The sequence below is a fragment of the Notamacropus eugenii genome, chromosome 2 (assembly GCF_028372415.1).
Source record: "Notamacropus eugenii isolate mMacEug1 chromosome 2, mMacEug1.pri_v2, whole genome shotgun sequence".
Taxonomy (NCBI): Eukaryota; Metazoa; Chordata; class Mammalia; order Diprotodontia; family Macropodidae; genus Notamacropus; species Notamacropus eugenii.
The window spans coordinates 433714082-433735401 of record NC_092873.1 but is presented as its reverse complement, the minus strand read 5'-3'; the positions used below and the strand labels follow the sequence as shown (position 1 = coordinate 433735401).

General features: G+C 35.1%; 1 protein-coding gene across 2 annotated transcripts in view; it reads right to left on the bottom strand.

Annotated features, from left to right (window-relative positions):
• Positions 1-988: 988 nt before the first annotated feature.
• The window catches only part of NUCKS1 (nuclear casein kinase and cyclin dependent kinase substrate 1), a 32549-nt gene continuing 12217 nt past the window's right edge, over positions 989-21320 (bottom strand). The window contains exons 2-7 of one of the 2 annotated variants that reach the window (XM_072648035.1): positions 16918-16967; positions 15479-15584; positions 8269-8324; positions 5603-5755; positions 4865-5014; positions 989-3486 (exon numbers count right to left, since the gene is read on the bottom strand). In XM_072648035.1, coding sequence (XP_072504136.1) covers positions 3287-3486; positions 4865-5014; positions 5603-5755; positions 8269-8324; positions 15479-15584; positions 16918-16967 — 715 coding nt within the window. In that variant the 3' untranslated portion in view covers positions 989-3286. The remainder of the gene's footprint in view (positions 3487-4864; positions 5015-5602; positions 5756-8268; positions 8325-15478; positions 15585-16917; positions 16968-21320) is intronic. The other variant, XM_072648036.1, reaches the window with a different exon arrangement.

The following is a 21320-nucleotide window of genomic DNA, read 5'->3' as shown; positions in this document are numbered from 1 at the left end:
CTTGAGATTAAATAACAGCCCTTACAATCTTATACCTCCCCTAAATGGGATAAGATCAAAAACTTTCCTTCTTGGAATTAAAATGTCAGGAAAAGGTACAGAGAGGATGATATTTTAGAAAGTAAAGTAAAATATACTGTTTCTATTATTAAATTCACTCCTTAGGTCCAATCCCATACCTTTTGGGGTGGGAAGATAGCACACTTTATAGATTGGTTTCACAATTTTAACTGGATAAACCATCAAGCACAGCAACATTTCCAGCATGTTAAGGACAACCTATGGTCCAAGAGTCTGAATCCAAAAGATTCTAAAGAACCAGAAAACAGTGTCAGAATGGGCAGCTGAAAAACATGGAAGGTACATCTGTTTCAAAGCTAAACCCCACACTAGTCAGAAAACAGTGTTCAGGGGATGATACATACCAGCACGTTCATGTTTAAATAACCATCTACCTTTCAAGTGCTGCAAGTTAAAAGACAGTGGACCCTATATACATATATATGTATATATATATGTGTGTGTGTGTGCGTGTGTGTATTATACACACATACATACACACGCACACACACACTTTATAACCATGGACACAGAGCCAACCAATATAGCAAACACTAATGACTATGGTCAACTATACATACTTCCTTAAGCCAAGGTCACAGTACTCAAAACTAAGCACCTAGGTTTCCAGTTTGAATTGTAACTATTCCGTTAAATGGGTGGAGAATTTAAGGGAATGACTCAAGCCTGATAAAATTAAAAAGATAGCTCAACGTTTCCATGGTGAAAACATGACTTTTAGAGTGTAGCTACTCCATCAGGAAATAGATATTTTTTTCCAGTCTATCAGAAATGCACATGAAGAACATTTTCAGCTTTTCCAGTCTAAGAATTAAATTGTTTAATAATAGAACCCTCAAACAAAAAACCCAACCTGAATGCACGTAAGTAACCTAATAGAAAGGAATAATTCTAATGTACAAGCAGATGAGTCATAAGATGACCAGAGATGTTTATGGAGAATATATTAAACAAAACCAAACAGGTTACAATACCACAAATTATTCTGACATAATTCTGATTTAGGAAATTCTCCACCCCCAGCCCCAAACCCCCAGCTTAAAGAAATAAAATTTAAGAAAAATCACAAATACTGAGAAACAGGAGCTCATCTTCACTTCATTAATGGAAGAGGGGGCACACGGATGTATGTGTAGGGGAGCAGGAATTAGCTACCTCTAGACTGAAGCCCAGAATGAAGTTGTATAGTCAAGTTATAAACCCCTAAAAATAGAGGTCTGAAATGGAAACACTGATATATCTTTTACTGTAGGAATACAAATAATATAAAAAATGAAGGTGTGTGTGTGTGTGTGTGTGTATGTGCGTGTGTAAATGAACGGACTGAAACTTGCAGAAACCCACGAAAGCAAATTAATCACCCTCATTATAAAGCCCACAGCTATGAATTTAACCACCATACAAAACATTAACGTCTACAGGTTTGGCTCTGCACTAGAAACTCCACGTCCTTTTTAAATGCACAGAGGCCATATGCTACTTTGAGCATGAGCTGCTAAAAACCAACCCTAAAAGCACCTCCTTTGTTGAGTGAGGCCTTTGTTCTGAGAACACTTGCAAGGTATTGACTAAAAGAGAAAATTCTTATAAATGTCAAAACAAAAAGATAAAACAGCAAGCAAGGTACCTGGGAGAAAATCCCAGAAAAAAAAAAAGGTTCAGTTTTTCCTTTCATTTCAAATTTACTAGTGTATCATATCCCTACACCTTATTTCCATCAGGACTTGAAGGGACAAAGCTCAGGGAGGTGCAGGGGTTTTCATGAAGGCCTGGAAGATAACAATTAACTGCAAACATGCCTCCTGAATGCAGAGTTGGGTCCTCCCCTTCTCTTCTAATGAACCCGTAAAACTTCAACTTTATTTGATCAATACCTAGACAGAGGGCCAACAAGTCAGGAGCAGCAGTAAGTAGTAAACCCCCATCGGGGGCAGAAAGGGAAGATGAACTGTAGGTGAAGAGAAATAATGTCCTAGAATAGGCATGAGGGGGTCTGTGTTCCATACTGCAGCAGGAAGTTCACAGATGTACATACCGCATTTCTGGGGAGGAACAGGAGGGTGGGATAGGAAAACATTCTGTTCCCAAATTACCTTATGAATTAACCAAAGCATGACTCATGGGATCTGAGAGCATGGATATGCCATAACAGAATTCCACTTTTTAAAGGAAAAAGCCCAACTCTCTGTGATTTAGTTTCACATTAACTGGTTCTTTATTGGCTTAAAACCTAAACATTGTCAGTTTGAGAAGAAACCCACTTTTGATGTGGTACAGCAATCCTGCTGTTAAAATCTAAATTCCTCTTGATCCTTGGTAAAACTTATTCCAGGAAAAAGAATAGGTACATATTTATTTTAAAAACACGAGCCATGGATATTCAGATCTGAAACAAAGTCACTTAGATTTTGATGCACTTGCTCCCCTGATTTTTAGGTTGAGCATCATTTAACTCCCTAAAGACCTTAGCCGGAGAAAAGGATTTCTTACTTGTTCCTATTCTCCTTGAGATGACTAGGAGTGAAATAGAAAAAAAACAAAGCAAAACAATAACAACAACAAAAAACCCACACCAAAAGTCATGTGGCTTGGTTGTTCCCAAATGAAGTTAGAAAACATGGGAAATTTAAAGCTGTATTCACATTTATCACCTTCCTGCCTAGTCAATGAAAGTTTAGATTCATGATTAAAAAAAGAAAATTAAATATACGCATTTCTGTTTTTGCTGATGGTGATTTTTTTTTTAATTCAGGTAAATAAAGAACAACCATTTGCATTTGGAATTCTTATTTTCAGGATTCCTGCTCACCTTGACAACTTTTAGTAAAGTTAAAATTCCAATAGGGTTTACCTCAAATCTTATTGCTTCACCCATAATAACCCTTTCATTTTTTAAAGTTAGGTGGTAAATTCATTGGATATTTTGTCGTGGCTTTTACTGGAGACTGGGAGAGGAAGAATAGCCAATAAACAAAGGTAATTTAAAAAACATGACCATAATTTTCTTTTTAAAAAAAGGGGGGGAGGGGAGGGAAGATGCTGTTATCTCTCACCAGTGGGGGAGGGGGAATGGAAAGGGGGAAAGCATTCAAAGCCCATGAGTCAAGCCATAGCCAAAACCACATTCTACCCCTAAGTAGATTTTCATTTTTTTCCCTCTTTTTTTTTTTTTTTTTTAAATAAAATCTCCCCAAACCATCACTTTTTAATCTTCCCCAGACTGGGCTTCATCTTCAGACCCTTCATCCCCAGACTTTTCTGGTGGTGGGCTAGCAGACTTTTTCTTTTCTGGAGGGCTTTCCGGCTCCTCATCCTCTTCTTTAGGGGAAGGAGTCTTTTCCTTTGATGCCTTTGATGCTGTGGGACGGCCCACTTTTCCTTTGCCTTTTACTGGACTTGGTGTCACTAAAAGAAAAAGAAGGAAGGATTGGGAAAGGAAACAGACATAAAAACAAAAACAAGTTTTTCATGAGGACTAGCTTCCCCTAAAAAGAAAAAAAACAAAAATTCTACACAGCATTTCCCAAGGAGGACCTTTTCAAAACCAACATGGGAGAAAAGCTGACCCTCAATTTCTAAAGTCAAAACCAGTCACGATAAATGGCTGCATATTTGTTGCAACAGAAAACCACTCTACTTTACAAAAACTCACAAGTATACAATCCTCCCAACCCCTACTTACTCATCAAACTTCAGGTTGTCTCTGTCAAGGCAAAGTGCAAGATTCCCTATCTGCTGTGAGGCAGGTGGAGCTGGGTGGACACTTTCTAACATGGTCTCTGACCCTGGATGCAGTTCCTACTGCACAATTTGCACAAGACAACCAGCCCATGGCCTCAGATATGCCACTATTTAGTGTACTATTTACGTATTTCTTTACCATTTAGCATGTATGAAATTATGATTTTATTTATGTTCCTATCTTTTTAATGCATCACTGAAGAAATTTTTGAGCAGTGCTCCTAACCCCATTTCCCCATGGGTTTTTATTGCACAATTTTGCATTATGTGACATTTTTTGGGAATGCATATGTTGTGTTATAGCAGAACTGACTGTACATTGTTCAATGACTTGCTGAATGAACTAAAAAAAGTGTAATGTGAAAGTTAAAAACTGAAAATAATAATCAAAATGAGGAATTGGTAAACTGGAAAATAACAGCATGATAAAAATATAAACACAAAGAGCAAATTCAGCACTGATGTGAGTGAAGAAAAAATTGATTCTTATCTGAGTGTGTGAGTATAGGTGTGACAGAAAGCTCAAGGGCCAGAGAGAAAGTAAAGCCATGTTGCCTTACAGGTAGCTAACATTTTAATTTTTATGATGAATGTTTGCATATATTCATGATTTCAAAATTTTACTAGTAGTTTAGGAAATGGGTATATTATCAGCAAAACCAAAATCAAACAAGATTACAATTAAATTCTAATAGGTATATTGATGAAATTACAATCACATATTTAAAGCCTCACATAATTATTATTCCTAACTCTTGTTTATATCCTATGGGGGCCACAAAATAAAGATAAATGCTTCAGATTCCTGGAAGGATTGTAGTCATTATTCCCTAAGATATATCCTTTCCTGAAGGAGACACTCATTCAGTCAAACTTCATTTTTATAGCAGCCATGAGCCTTTTGAGTTTCTAGCGTTCCTTTTAGATTAGCCAGCCCAATATCAAGCGCCAATGGAGAATATTTCTGCAGATGAAAGTTTTACTAGTTCTTGAACGATGATTTTTAAAAAGACCATGTTGGCTTCCCCAATACTGGGCTCACCTGTAGCCTTTAGCCTAGGTTTGGGCATTTTCTTTTCTTTTCTTTCAGGCTTGGATTTCTTCACAATCTTTTTGTTTTTCTTTTTTGAACTTCCATAATCACTATCATCATCATCTTCCATTAGGAAGTCTTCATCACTGCCAGAATCTTCTAAGGGGAAGAAAAAATTTCAATGCCTGGCTTAATTTATATACTCTTTCAAGTGAACAAAGGGAGGTATTGGTCTAACAGAGCATGGAATTAGGGAGTCTACTATTCCTGCATTCTACTCCCAGCTGCATAACTGACTTGTTGGGTGCCGTCAGTGGCCCCATCTCTAAAACAGTTATAACATGTACCTCACATGGGAGTTGCATGACTGACTTGTTTGAAGAAAAGATCAACAAGAAGAAAAGATTTATACAACCTAACATGAGTAGAAATTGGTGTTTTTAGTTAACTACAGAATACATGGCAAAAAAAAAAAATTACCCAAACTGAAATTTACGAAATATCTATATGCTATTAATAATACACCTACAAAGGTGTGGAAAAACTCCAAGCCCATAAACAACCAACATATACTTATGTGGAATTATTATTTAAACAGCATTTTTAAGAGTAGAAAACATATATATTTATGAGCCAATATATCTCTAATTCTCCAGCTGGTGATCCTGACACTCTAAGAGGGAGCTCCCTAGTTATTATTGGAGGATACCCTTAAGAGACAGTGATGGAGGTCACACTTTCACTTACTCTCCTGGAATGGTGCCTCTTCTTCCTCCTCTGGTTCTTCTTCGCTGCCCACGTCTTCCATGAGCATCTCTCTCTGCTTGGAAGCTGCTTTGGATGCTGCCTGGCGCTGCTGGCGAACATTTTTGTGATCTTCTTTTTCATCTTCACTATCCTCTGCAAAATTAAAGCCACAACAATACAATGATATAAAATGCTTTGATTCCAGGGGCTAACCAAGGAAGGAAATAGATTCTTAGCCAGTATGGAATTTAAGAATAAAATAAGAAGCAACAGATAAAGGGTGTGGTCAAATTTGTTTGGCTGCACAAGAACATCACCAGTAATTAATTTATATGTGCAAAATATAATTCATTTAGCTTAATTGAATACAAAAAGGTCAAATCTGAAAATCCTCACTAAGTATTAACTACAATTATTCTAAAAACTCCAAATTCTAAAAGTAATGTGCTTAAATAGTACTATCACTCTAGATATAAAATACTATGAAGTATATGTCTGTAGACCAGTGGTATCAAACTTAAATAAAAACAGGATCCCTGTTAGCCAAACACTGATTTAGAAAACCACATATTAACATCATCTATGTTGCATTATACTTTCATGTATTGTTAAATATGTCCCAATTACATTTTAATCTAGTTTGCATGATAGTTTTGCAAAAGTTCAACACTTCCATTAAACAACATTAAAAGGGTAAACTTGAAGGAAATGAACTTCCAAAAATGAAAACTCTGGGTCTTACTTGTCTTTCCTAAAATTCTGAATCACAATACATTGGGCTATTTTAAAGATCTGGGAACTTGAGGTTAGAAAAAGAAGTCTGTCTCAAAATATTGTGGAGACAAATGCTGAAAACTAAAAATAAATTTTTTTAAAAAAGAAAAATGTGGGAATAGTAGAAAAGAGATAACATATTTTTTAAAAGACCTCCTTCTAAAAAGTAGCAAAAAAGAACATTTCACCTGGAGTTAAACTGGATTTCAGCTCCTGGCTCTGTTACTACCTAATTAACCTCCAAGAAGTGATAACCACTCAACCTATGAGTTCTTATCCATAAACAGAGATGATATTTGTCCTTCCTTGTCTCATAGAGTTGTGAGGATTTAAAAGACAGAACATATAAAACGGTACTATAAACACATAAGCTCTTATTACTGGTGTTAAAATATAAAGTGCCTTAAAAATCATTAAATGTGATATACATTACAGTTATTATTACTAGTTTGACAAGTTTTTAAGCTGGGAGATGCTTTATTTTTAAATAAATTTTTACTGATGTTTTTGTTTTAGATTATTATAGTTATCTCCCGTATCCCTTCTATATGGGAACTCCCCCATAACAAACAGTATTTTTAAAAGACACAAAAAGAGAAGAGAAAGAAAAACCAGCACAAAGGATCAAGGTCTGAAAACACGGGCAATATGTAACACCAATGGACTTTCCACCTCTACAAAGGGGTAGATTAGGAAATGTCCTCTCATATCAAGTAATACTTAATATTTATAATTTTGTTACATTTATTTGTTAGCAGATCTTAAGATACTGTAAATGTCAAAGTGCCAATCAATGAGGAATATGTTCTTTTATTATTTATATCTTACATACCAAAATAGAATATATTTTGTATATATAAGAAAAACTTTTAAACTTTTCACTTATATAAAAAATCAGGCAGTATACAGTTGTACTGATCAAAAATAAAAAACACAAAAGAAGTTCCTTCCACTGGCAATTCATTTATTAAAAATCATCCAAAGGTAGCTATTTCTGAGTAAGTCAGGTTAATGTACTGACTGCTGGGCCCTAGGACACAGAGCCAGGTATCCCTGCATTGGTGATCACCTGTAACCCCTTCTATAGATTTGGAAGCATGATTGTTCTTTTCAAATTTGTTTTTTTTTCCCCTTTGGAGGGTCTCTTTTGGTAATGTCCATCAGCCTTACCATCATCATTAGCTTTGAGGTCCATCACCTTTAATGCTCAAATTTTCTTACTAAGAGAACAAAGGATCCCCTGACATGAGTTACACAAAATTTAGCCTACCAAGTTGGGAACCATGATTAATACTAAGAGAAAGCATCTTGTATCCTTTGGACACTCAAGAAAATATTAAAGAATTAATGATTTGGTTTGTGGTCCACCTAGGAGGTGGTTCTCTAATAAAACCATAGGTGAATGTCATGGGGACAGAGATCACTAGGTAGAACCAAAGGTTAATGCAATTTCTTTTGCATTTAGAAGTATGAGTATTATTACACTTGAATAAAAATAAAAGTGAAAGTAATTTTTAGAAAGTGAAAGTACTCGACAGGTCTGAAGTCATCAAACCCTTGTTCACATGGTAAAAATAATTAAATTAGTAGCCTCATTTCAAAGAAAGTCTAGCACTGCAAGGGCAGGTAAGAAAACAATATGATTAAAGTCTGTTGGAATAAAATTCATTCAACTCTGGTAAGAGGTGACAAATCTTCACATCCTCTATGACAGCACCCTTCACAAAAAAACCTCTATTAAGTTAAGAGGAGTCCAAACTAAATAACACAAGACTTCAAGTGAAATTCTGACGAAAGTATTGAAGGCATCCTCTGGGAATGCTTCATAGGAGTGGCTTTCTAAGTGAAGAAGGGAAAAATAATATTTCTAGTAAACCTAACTACATAAATACCTGGTGAGTGTGAATCATCTTTCTTGGTCTTCACATCTTTTTCTTCAGAGTCCTCACTGTAGGTACAAAAATTCATGTTAATAATCTCTGAAAAGGCTGGGAATGACTCAAGGGACACTGGATACTCTGGAATCTCACATGAACAAAGACCTGATTGAAGACTATTATTTTTTGTCAGAAACAACTAGAAATAAAATGGATATCCATTAATTGAGAATGGATAAACATTACAGTACATTAATGTAACAGAATATTACTGCTCTGTAAGAAACGATTAAAAGGATGAGAGATCTGGGAAGAATTGTATGAACCAAGGGGGGTCCAGTATAAGGACAAAGTATAGAACTTAAAGAATCAGGGAGACCTGTGTTCAAATCCCACCTCAAACACTGACTGTGTGATCCTGAGGCAAGTCACATAACCTTTATTGCCCTTATTTCTTCATGTGCAAAACGAGAAGTTGGACTAGGTGACCTCTAAGGTTCCTTACAGCTCTCAATTTCTGAGCTATAAATTGATGAAGAATTAAGTGGCCTGAACCAGTTGAACAACTAATAGAAATGACTGCAATAATATAAAAGAAAATAGCTTTAAAAGATAATGCAGTAATAACAAAAATCACAATTGCAGAACAGTAGTATCAACCTCAAATAGACACAAGAGTTACCAAACGTTACATAACAATCCCTGTGGAACACACATTAACTTAGAAAACTACCTATTTCTATATTGTTAAGCTGTCTGGTCAGTGCTGCTTATTTATCTCACTAGCAAGAACTTCCCCTCTACCCCCAAATAGATAGCCATAAAAAACATTCTCATTGAAAATATTATTCTATATTCTATTCTATTTTTATTTTGTTAAATATTTCTCAATTAAATTTAATCTGGTTCAGGCTGCATTCAGGAGTGCTGGTGGGCTCTAAGTTTGACACTTTTGCTATAGCAGAACAGATAGATGATGAAGCATGTCCCCTGCCTCTTGTAAGAGAGGTAAAGAACTAAAAAGTAAAAAAAAATGAGACATACATTTTAAGACAATGCGTGAATTTGTTTTGCTTGACAAAACTTGTCTTTGTGGGGAGGGTTGGTGATTGTGGGATGGAATGACAGTAAAACCAAAAAAAGAACATCCACAAAAATCATTAAAAAAAAAATGCACATATGAGAACAGGGGCAGCTAGGTGGTGCAGTGGACACAGCACCAGTCTGTGGTCAAGAGGATTTGAGTTCAAATTCAGATTCAAGATATTTACTAGCTGTGTGACCCTGGGCAAGTCATTTCACCTTAACTGTTCCCTCACCCTCCACCCTTCTCCAAATGCACATATGAGAACACAGATGTGCAGAAGAGGACATAAATAAGCAGGGCAATATGATATTCCTTATAATGTATCTGTTATTGTTCAGTTGTGTTAAGATTCTTTGTGACCCCATTTGGGGTTTTCTTGGCAGAGATACTTGAGTGGTTTGTCACTTCCTTCTCCAACTCCTTTTATAGATATATAGGAAACTGAGGCAAACTGGGTTAAGCAAGTTGCCCAGGGTAACACATCTACGAGGGTCTGAGGCCAGATTTGAACTCAGGAGGGAGTCTTTCTGACTCCATGACCAGCACTCTATCCACTGGGACACCTAGCTGACCTAGTATATTTAAGACACATTTAAAAAACAAGCTATATGTAAGTTTCACATAAAATTCTCAGTTTTTGTTCTCTGCAAAGACACATTTTTATATCTGTTAAATTCAGAAGAAAAAAAAAAGCTACAAGTTTCTGTCTTACCCTGGACAGTTAAATTATAATAGAACAAGGGCAACAGATTCCTCTTGCTCCTAGTATTTTTAGTAGGCCATCTATTTGATAAATTTATAATCCTTCATAGCCCCTATGAAAAATACTGTTTCCAAACACCAGAAGAGCAAATGATTCCTTCAAAGGTACATACTTCTCAGGTATATACAGGCAAGGGTTCATATATGGACATAATCTAAGGGTAAATGTGAATATTGCAAAGTAACTTTATAGAGAAATGTATAGTGGGGGTTTATTAAGCTAATATTTTCAATGAGGATGTCTTTTATGGATATCTATTTGGGGGTAGAAGGGAAGTTCTTGCTAGTAGGATAAATAAGCAACACTGGCTAGACAGTTTAACTTACTGGCAGGTCTATACATCTGCCTTAATTTATTGGCAGGAGACACATAGACATCACTTCCTCTCCCTGATTATGCACATCATTCACTTTCCCACCAAATACCTTAGAATATTTTTAAAGGAACATAATAAGCTACACAACCTAAAAGCTATTGTATAATAATTTTCTGACCAAGCAAAAGCCAACCTAAAATGAGCCAGCAAAATAATAAAAGACAGAGAGAGGTGTTTTAAACATATACCCATTTCTGCCCCCCTTTCTCCTTGAGAGTACATGAAAATAACATGGTACAATGGAAAGAAACCTAGATTTGGAGTCAAAAGATCAAAGCTTCATTCTTGGTTCTGTCTTCTTCTGTGACCATGGGAAAGTTACAAGCTCTATGGACCTCAGTTTCCCATTTAGCAAAATGAGGGATGAAGGGATTGGGCTAACTGATCTCTAAGATCATATCTATCTATCTATCTAATACTCTACCATCTTATCATGCTAAGAAAATGTTAATCCTTTCTCCCTACTTTCTCTTTAGAATCCATTTTGCTTCACTAATGACTCCCTTAATCTCTTACTTCCCTCCTTTTCTCTTAACCCTCTGTCCCTATTTCCTTGTTGGATAAGATGTCTATCTGTACCCAACTGTGTGTACACTGTGTGTAACTGTGTATGCTTTCTTCCTCTAACCAACTGAGATGAGTGAGGTTTAAGTATCATCTGCTCCTCTCCCCCACGACCCCTCCTTGCTGTATAAATTCTCTGCACACCCCATTTATGTGAGATAATTTTCCTCACTCCTCCTTTTCCGTCCCCCCTCCTCCCAATGTGTTCCTCTTCCTCACTCTTTCCATTCTTTTGAGATTATCAAAATAAAAAGAATCACTGCCTGGACCACTGTTTAATTAGACCTCCTCTATGACCCCCCCCAGTGATAACAGAATTCTGAGTGGCTACATGTATGACCTTCCAATATAAGAATTTAAAGCAATTTTACTTGATTAATCCCCTATGACTGCTCATTCATGTTCACTTTTTTATGTGTCCATTGACTCCTGTGCTTATATGTTAAATTTTCTACCCAGCTCTGCTCCTTTCATCAGGAATGCTTGTCTTGTTAAAAGTCCATTTTTTCGTCCTGTAAGGGAGTATATAATGATAAGATAATACTCAGTTTTGCTGGTTAAATTTTATTCTTGGTTCTAAACCTAGATCCTCTGTCTTCTGTAATACTGCATTCCAAGCTCTATGAGGCTCTATCACTGTGGCTGCTAAAACCTGGCACTAAATTCGTTTTGCCTACTTGCTGTATTCTCTTTCTTTTTGACCTGGGAACTCTGAGTTTTGGCTATAATATTACCGGGAGTTTTTAATTTGGAATTTCTTTAGGAGGTGACAGTAGATTCTTTCAATTTCTACTTTGTCTTTTGTTTCTAAACTATCTGGACAGTTTTCTTTTATCACTTCTTGAAATATATCTAGGTTCTCTCTCTTATTTTTTGCTTATGGCTTTCAAAGCAGTCCAATGGTTCTTAAATTATTTCTATTAAATGTTTTCCAGGTCAGTTGTTTTTGCTATGAGATCCTTCATTTTCTTCTATTTTTCAGACTTTTGTCTTCATTTTATTATTTCTTGATGTCTCACAGAGTCATTACCTTCAATTTGGCCAATTCTAATTTTCAAGCAGTTGTTTTCTTGGATAAGGTTTTGAACTTCTTTTTCTAAGTTATTAATCCTCTTTTCTTATCTTTCTTCCCCAGCTCTTGCTTCTTTCCCCATCTTTAAAATATAACTTTTACATCTATTTCTTCTAGGGATTCTTGTTGGATTAGTGTACAAAGCTGCATTTTTCCTGGAGACTTTGCTTGAAGATTTTTTCTGAGTCATGCTCCTCTCTGTCTTGAGCTTCCCTGTCACTATAACGCCTCTTTATGATGAGGTTCTTGCTTATTCTCCTTGACTTTGTACTTTACATTAGTCCTGGGGCTAACCCACTCTTGGGAAGACAGGGTGGAGGTGTGGGGAAATGACTAGTCCAAACTTTTGTCCTCATGTCCTTCTTTTGCTTTCACAGCTCTGTCTGCAGAGGGACTTGTGCCTGTAAGTTTTCTGTGCTTCCAAAGCAGTTTAATCTGGGGAGATTTCTGATCTTCCTGATATGAGTCCTGCAGGTTCTTGACCCAGGTTTGGATTTGTCGGTTTGTTCCTGGTTGGGAGTAGACGCTCAGCCACTATTAGCCGGCTGGGAGGCTCTGAAGTTGGAGACGCTAAGCTTTGCTTCCAGGATCAGAATCACACAGCTATCATTTGCTTCTGGAACTTTTTTCTTGCTTAGTACACAACTGGATCACTGTTCACAAATGCTCCTCTCTACACTGGATCTGTGACATGGTGCTAGGTAGTAGATGACAAGAGCTGCCAGATGATACCTGATCCCACACCCAGGGATGTTCAGGGATCCCCCAGGATCACTTTCTGGGATAGCCCTTCCTGCCTTATATCTTGGCCCTTTCAGTTCCTAAGTATCAGGATGCTCCATAGCATGCTCATGACCAGACTCCATCATCAGGGTCCTCAACCCCTGCTGGCTCCCAAAGTTGCCCTGGGCTGAAAAAATGATTCACTCACACTTTTTCCTGGTCTTTCAGATCAGATATCTGTCAAGGAGATGTGTCAGGTGAGCTAGACTCTTAATGTTTCCTTTCATTCTACCATCTTGATTCAGAAAATACAAATCCTTAGATTCCTTCTAATCTTAATTCAGCAAACTGTGTTCTAATCCGGGCTCTGTAATTAACTGTCAGTTACATGATTTTGGGCAAAGTACTTCACACCTCTCTATGCCTTACTTTCTATATCTGTCAATGAAGGGATAAGACTGGCTATCTCCTGAGATACCTTCTAGTTTTATAATTCTATGATTGGGAAAACTAAAGGAATAGATATTCATGCAGAAAGGCAGTTCTTATTACTAATTAATTTTTGAAAATAAAAGGACTATTGGTTCCCCTATTCATACTCAAATTATTCTATTAAGGCTAGGAGTAACTAACAAAAGAGATCAGATGAACTAAAAGATCCACTTCAAGGAATTCTGTCATTCTGAAAAATATACATACTTCTCTATTATTACACTTGTCAATTATTATCTGTTAGTATAAGACAAACAACTCAAATTGCTATCCAGTTTGCTATCACAATTACTACACCCCTACAGTTGTCTTCAGTCCTCCTACAGTTCTATATACAGACTTTTAAGGCAAAGCCTGGAACTCTATTAGGGAAGGACTAATAACAGTTGATTGTAATTACAAGTGCAGAATGCACAAAGAAAAATCAATTTCAATTAATATGAAGAAATAAATGTAATATATATTCAATTTGGTAACAATTCATTCAGTTACCATGGGACAACAGAGGGATCACTGAAGCAAAGGAAAATTCTTAATAATATAGGCCATTACTAGTAACTGACAATTATTTATGATTTGCAAGGTTTGCAAGGCATTTATACTATAAATTATATTAACTTGCCCCTCATAATAACCCTGTTAAGTACAAATATTACTCTCATTTTAAAGATGATAAAACTGAGAGTCAGAGAAATTTTAACTTTGCTTATGATCATACAACTAATGAGTAATGCTGATAGCATTTGAATCCAGGTCTCTCCTGACTCCAAATCTGACACTTTTTCAAATATGAATGTACAAAAGGAAAGAAAATAAATTTTAGGTCTAATTAACACCAAGCTATATGAGAAGAGGAAATCATCTATAAAGCCAATTCTTGGGAGAACTAATAATAAGAGCACAGACACTCATCAAAGTTGAGCTAAACAGTCTGGCCTAAAGGCAGAGGATAAATATGGTTCAGTCAGGACAAACAGATTCTGAGATACCTTCCACCTTTAAAATTCTGTAATTCCTTCTACTTCTTTTATTTTCTACCCATAAAAACTCACTTTAAAGATTCTATAAGAAAAGCAAATGAAGATCTTTAGGTTGGATCAGGATAACTAGAGACTAACCTAATGTTTTAACTTGATACCTAATGTTTTAACTCCTACCAACTTAGTACTTCATTAAATTAACTTTTGTTTGGTCTCATTTTGCTACAATGAGTTCGACACTTCAAGGTTAATAACTTAAAATAACTACAATAAATATTTTTTACTTGATCTTCCTATCAAGTCAAACAAGACAAGATAGTTTTAACGTTCTATTTTAAGTCAGCCTTCCCCATCACAGACACCTTCTGTTATACAGGATACCTATTTCCATCATAGCTATTCTCATAAGGGGACCTGGGATTCCCCCCTTTACTAGCCTCCAATTTAGTAAAGGTTAAAAACTAAAGTCTTTAATCAAGGGAAAACGTGAGCCTGTACTCAAACTCAACTCCCTTAACTCCTGATCCAGTCCTTTCTGTTACAGACCAGAATTTTGAAAATGTGATCAGAAACAAGTTTGAGTAGTAAAAATTCTGGATATCTACATATATATCTATATCTATATCTATATATACAGATGTACAATCTATCTTAAAAAACAATTTTTCTCAGGAACACTAATTAGGTAATTTGATCTCCAAAAGTAAATGGTTAAAATATTGGGCATATATATCCTAAAAAAAGAGACAGAGAATAAAAGATCTCATATATAACAAAATCACAGTAGCACTTTTCATAATGGCAAAAAGTTGGAAAGGAATTATGGCATAAATTGTGGCATAAAATCTGTAACAATGACAAATGTGAGGAATTTCAGAGAAACATGAGATGACTTACATTAACTGATAAATAATGAAATTAAAACCAGGAAAACATGGTCAATAACCATGATAAGGAAAATTAAAACAACAGGTAGTAGGTAAAGTCCAATTAATTGCCATAACCAAGATAATTCCTGGAGAACAGGAGATGAAATGCATTTCCTTGCTCTTGGAAAGAAAGCTATTTTGCTTAGCTGTGTTTCTTTGTTACAAAGGAGGATTTGATGAGGGAGAAGTGAAGAAGGTATATTAGATAACGAAAACAAGAGAAATAGCACCATTCTTACCTATCTTCCTGTGAATTTTTCCCAGACCGCCTCTTGTTTTTAGCCTCTCTGGGTGATGATCGAATTTTCTTAGCTGGAGGGGCTGAATCTCTTCCATAATCTTCATCTTAATGGTTAAAAATGAAATTAATTGTTTGCTTCCTAGAATAAAAATGAGCACTACATTCTTATTCAAGGTGTTCCTTTGTAATAGATAAAGTAGGTGGGATCAGGTTCCCCCTAAAACAGGGAGTCTTAACCTTTTTGTATGTCACGAACCCCCAGGCAGTCTAGTGAAGACTCCTCAGGATTAAAATTTTGAATGCATAAAATAAAATGTGTAGATTACAAAGAAAATTTGATACTGAAATAATTATAAATTTAAAAAAATTCATAGATCTCCAACATTCTATCATTTCAGACAAATGTTTCATAACTACAATTTCACAGGATTAAAAAACCCTCTGGATATAGAGGCAAAAGAGTTTTATCATAGCAAGAGATTTCTTACATATTAAAAAGCATTAACAGGACCTCAGAATTTGTGCTCATTCAGATAAGCTTATTAGAGAAAATTGTATCAGAAGGTTGAAATCTAAAAGAATGAATTATTATTATTGATAATTCATATATACTTACTATGTGCTAGGCACTGTGTTATTTACAAATTATTACCTTATTTGATCCTCACAAAAAACCTGGTGGTAGGTGCTATTATCACCCCCATTTTACAGATGAGGAAACTGAGGCAAATAGTGGTTAAGTGATTTGCCCAGAGTCATACAGCTATTAAGTGTCTGAGACCAGATATGAACTTGGGTCTTCCTGACTTCAGGCCCAATACTCTATATACTAGGCCACCTAGCTGCTTATCTACCAAGAAAAGTAAACCTGAAAATCCATAAGCCGTAACATACATACAAGATCCTAAAAATAACTTTTCTTTAGACTTAATTATTAATAATAGAAAAGAAAAATATTCCATTTTGGGGATTCTTTTCTCTGCTAAAAAGTCTAATGAATACAAGAATTAAAAAAAAACCAACACAAAAAACTATTTTATTTTTTCAAGATATCCCTATCACAGAGTTATAAGGTAGGTGGTACAGTAGATTGAGTACTAGACCTGGTATCAGGCAGACCTGAGTTTAAATCTGGCTTCAAACACTTAAGTAGCTGTGTGACTCCTGGGGAAGTCACTTAATTTCTGCCTGCCTCAGTATCCTTTTCTGTAAAGTGGGAGTAATACCTACTTCATAGGATTGTAGTTAAGGATAAAATGAGATGTTTGTAAAATGCCTTGCAAATCTTAAAACTCTACATAAGTGCTTCTTACTATAAGACTGTCTGGGTATTATACAGAAACAGGATTTTCCTTCAAGGTGAGACTTTTAAAAAAGCATTTAATATTATAGTACATTTGGGGGTATATACTACTTCTTGAAAGGGTATAAACTTACCTGCATCATCAGATTCCTGAAACTGTGAATAATCGACCACCTTCCTGTTTCTGTAAGGAAGAATATATTGAGCTATTAGAACCACCATTCAATAACAGTCAAGAGGAATAACAGCAACACCTCTTTGTGGATCTTTTAAATGTACCTCACACAGATGTAGGGATTTTGAGATCCATGACAAAGACAATGTTTATAAATAAATTCCAACTAAGATGATGCTTCTGCCCCCAAAAGGCATTTTTAATGTAATTTAGCACACAAAGGGCATGATGATTCAAAGAAATTCAAACTATGAGCACTACAATTTTAAAGATCTTTTTATATTTGAAGAAATTCATTCCCATTCACTGGACTAGGGACCACTGCATTCATTTCTAATGTGCTTTCTCATGATCTCACCCAGAAATTAAAATGAACTTTAAAAACTAATTATACAGAACTATATGTTTTCATTTTAATGATAATACAGATCCATTCACCAAACTAAACAAAATGCACATCGAGTATTTTAACAAATCAAATATAGATTATTAACTCAAGAATTAACAATTCTATATGCCCAAAGGGCTATAAACCATGCATACCCTTTGACCTAGCAATTCCAGTACTAGGTCTGTATCTCAAAAGGGATAAAAAAAACAAAAAGGAAAAGGACCTATATGTACAAAAATATTTATAGCAGTTCTTTTCTGGGGGTAAAGAATGAGAAGATAAGGGTAAGCCTATCAACTGATGAATGGATGAACAAGTCTTGGTATGTGACTATGATGGAAAACCACTGCTCTAAGAAACGATGAGCAGGAAAGACTTGCACAGGCTGATGCAAAGGGAAATGTGCTGTGTGCAAAGTAACAGCAATGTTGTAAAATGATTCAACTGTGAATGACTTAGTTATTCTCAGCAATACAATAATCCAAGACAACTCTGAAGGACTTAAGGTGAAAAATGCTATCCATCCCCAGAGAAATACGTGAGATGGTATCTGAATATAGATCAAAATATACTTTTTAAAACATTATTTTTCTTGAATTTTGTCTATGTTTTTCTTTGATTATTTGACATGGCTAGTATGGAAATGTTTTGCATAACTACACATGTATAACCTATACTGAATTGCCTGCGTTCTCAATGGGGGCGAAGAGGGGGAAAAGGGAAACAATCTGGAGCTCAAAGTTTTAAAAACAAATGTTAAAAATTGTTTTTCCCTGAAATTGGGGAAAAATAAAATACTAAATAAAAGCTAAAAAAAAAAAATTAACAGTTCCAATAAAGCCTGAGAAATCTGACATTTTTTTGAGATTTATCTCTTTAGTTAATCACTTAATTTCTACTGCCCTGGTTACTTGTTACCAGCTATTCTCACATCAAGTTGGGTGATTTTTCTTTTTATTAAAAGTTCACCCAGTCTTGCTATTTATTTTCTTTAGATTGCCCAGTATTACTGAACAACAGAAAAACAGATCAAACTTTATATCCACTTCTTTATTCCTAGTAATACATACATACTCAGTCACAAAGTTGACTATTACTGGTGTCATCGTGAAAAAAAGCAGCTTTTCTCCTCACAATAATGATACTGTTAATCTTTTTTAATTTTTAACACCAATTAAGCAAACTGGAAGATTAAGTTAAATGACTGCTTTTTATAACTGAACTAAAAATAAGTTTTCCTAAATGCTCGATGTTGATCAAATATTTTAACGAAGGAAATTATCACTGCCCCTAATTATTAAAATTATTTGACTTATTTGGTTAAGTGACCATATTCTCCTCAATCTTCAAAGGATGCTATGTATTATCCAATATGCAATTAAAAGTAGAAAAGGTACAAATATATTTATATCCATGGATTGACTTAAAATTTGAAAACATTTTCCTATTTCCCACTACTGTGGGGACTTTTCAAAGCATTTTTTTCAAGTCCTACTTAACACAAAGAAAACTCTAAGTAATTGTCAATATACTATATTACTCAACATAAAGATAATTTCAGTTTTAGTTTTTCTTACTTTTCCAATCTTCTGAATTTAAAGGGTGTTAAAAATTGTTCCTTTAATAAAAAGTTTCAATATCAACGTCCAAAATACATGAAATCTCAGAACAGCCTTAGAGAGAGAATGGTAGGGCTATAATTACTTTAATAATAGCAGTTCTACAAAGAAAACAAACATTAAAGGATTAAGAGAAGCACAGTAACATCACTACAATTAACCTGAGACAAACTGGTCAGTCAGATTCAGTTTCATTGTTTCAACATCTAACATGAGAAGGGATTTCTCAAAACACGCTTGAGGGATGAGAACAGAGAAGGAAATAAACATTTCTGTATACTAACAGCATTGTAGGTTCTCCAATTCCTTACTTTAAGTAGCTTGAAGTCTGTTTTTTTTAAACTTTAAAGACAACTGAATATAACTGTGGTTAATGAATTATTCTCTGTTTGCCTATTATCCCCAATAGTAATAGTAAATAGTAATCCTTAAGTACAAAAATATTTACAGCAGCTGTTATCACAGCAGCAAAATCTGGAAACCAAGGAGGTGCTTGCATACAATATGGGATATGAATGCAATGGGATATTAATATGCTCTAAAAAAATGAAAAAGAAAAAAGTACCACTTCAGAGGAAGCTGGGAAGGCCTGTATAAACTGATGCCAAGTGAAGTAAGCAGAACTAGGAAAATAATTTATACAATGACAACATTACAGAGAAAAATAATTAACTTTGAAAGACTAGAAGTCTGAACGATGAAATGATTAAAATATAGTCAAGAGGACTAAAGAGGAAAGAATGCATGCTGCCCACTCTCCTGCCAGAGAAGGACGGATTTGAAATGCAGAATGAAATATATGTTTTTGGACATGGCCAAGAATTTGATCATGAATATTTGTTGTAAGGGTTTTTCTTTTGGTTATTTTTCAGTTAGGAAGGAAAGAAAACCGCTGTCTTGGGGAGGGAGTGGGGAAGGAGAGGTAGGGAGGGGAAAAAAAAATCTAAGATATATGGAAGTGATTGTAGAACACTGAAAATAAATAAAATAATTATTTTTAAAAAAGGAGAGAAAACAATGCTTGTTAATCAGTAAAAAATTGAGTGGAATCCCCACAAAAGTGCTCATGAGATTTATTTAAAGGCCTCTAACAAAGGAGAACCTACCACCTCCCAAGGCAACCCATTCCCATTTTTGGATGGTTCTAATTGCAAGGAAGCTTTTCTACATCAATTTACTTATTCATTGCCATTCCAAAGTACCAGAAAATTATTTCATAGAGCTAGAAAAATATTATAAAATTCATCTGGAAGGACAAAAGGTCAAGAACATCAAGATATTCAATGGAAAAAAAATGTGAAGGAAGGTGGCCTAGCAGCACCAGATCTCAAACTTGTATTACAAAGTAGTAATCATCAAAACAATCTGGTACTAAGAAATAGTGATAGATCAGCGGAATAGATTAGGCACATATGTAGTAAAAAATGACCATAGTAATCTAATATTTGATAAATGCAAAGATCCAAGTTTTAGGGACAAGAATTCATTGTTTAACAAAAATTCCTGGGAAAACTGGAAAGCAGTTTGGCAGAAACTAGGTATAGACCAATATCTTACATTGTATACCAAGATAAGGTCAAAATAGGCACATGATTTAGACAGAGACTGATGTAAGTAAATTAAGACAGCATGAATAGCTTGTCAGATTGATGGAGAAGAGAAGAATTTATGACCAAATATATGTCCCAACAAGAAGTAGAGTGTTATGAGATGTAAAATGAATAATTTTGATTACATTAAATTAAAAAGGTTTTGCACAAACAAAACCAATGCAGCCATGACTAGATGGAAAGCAAGAAACAAATTTACACTAAGTTTCTTTGATAAAGGTCTCATTTATCAAATAAATGAGTCAAATTTATAAGATTATAAGTCATTCCCCAAATGATGAAAAAGATGTGAATGGGAAATTTTCAGAAGAAGAAATCAAAGGTATTTATAGTCATATCAAAAAATGTTATAAATCACCATTGATTAGTGTGAGAAATGATTCCATTCCAATCAGTATTAATCAGTTTGATACTTTACATAAATCATATAGGGACAATTAGATAAGACTGGTTCTTACAGTAGGCCGGTACATTGGGCCTCAAATTTTAATGTAATGTTCATTACTCGTTTACCAGTTAGGAAGCTCACGTGCTCAACCGTAAGAATGCTGATAAAGATATCTCCATTCTGTTTTACTCAAATTCCATGTCCAAATACCCAGCATGGGTGAGACGTCTTGATTCTTTAGAAAGTCCTTCAACTTGCTGTTGTACTTCAGGATCACTATCTCTTGCCCAATATGAGCAGGCGCTCATCTTATGACCATTTGATTACCAAAGATGATTTGCCTAAGAGCAAGGT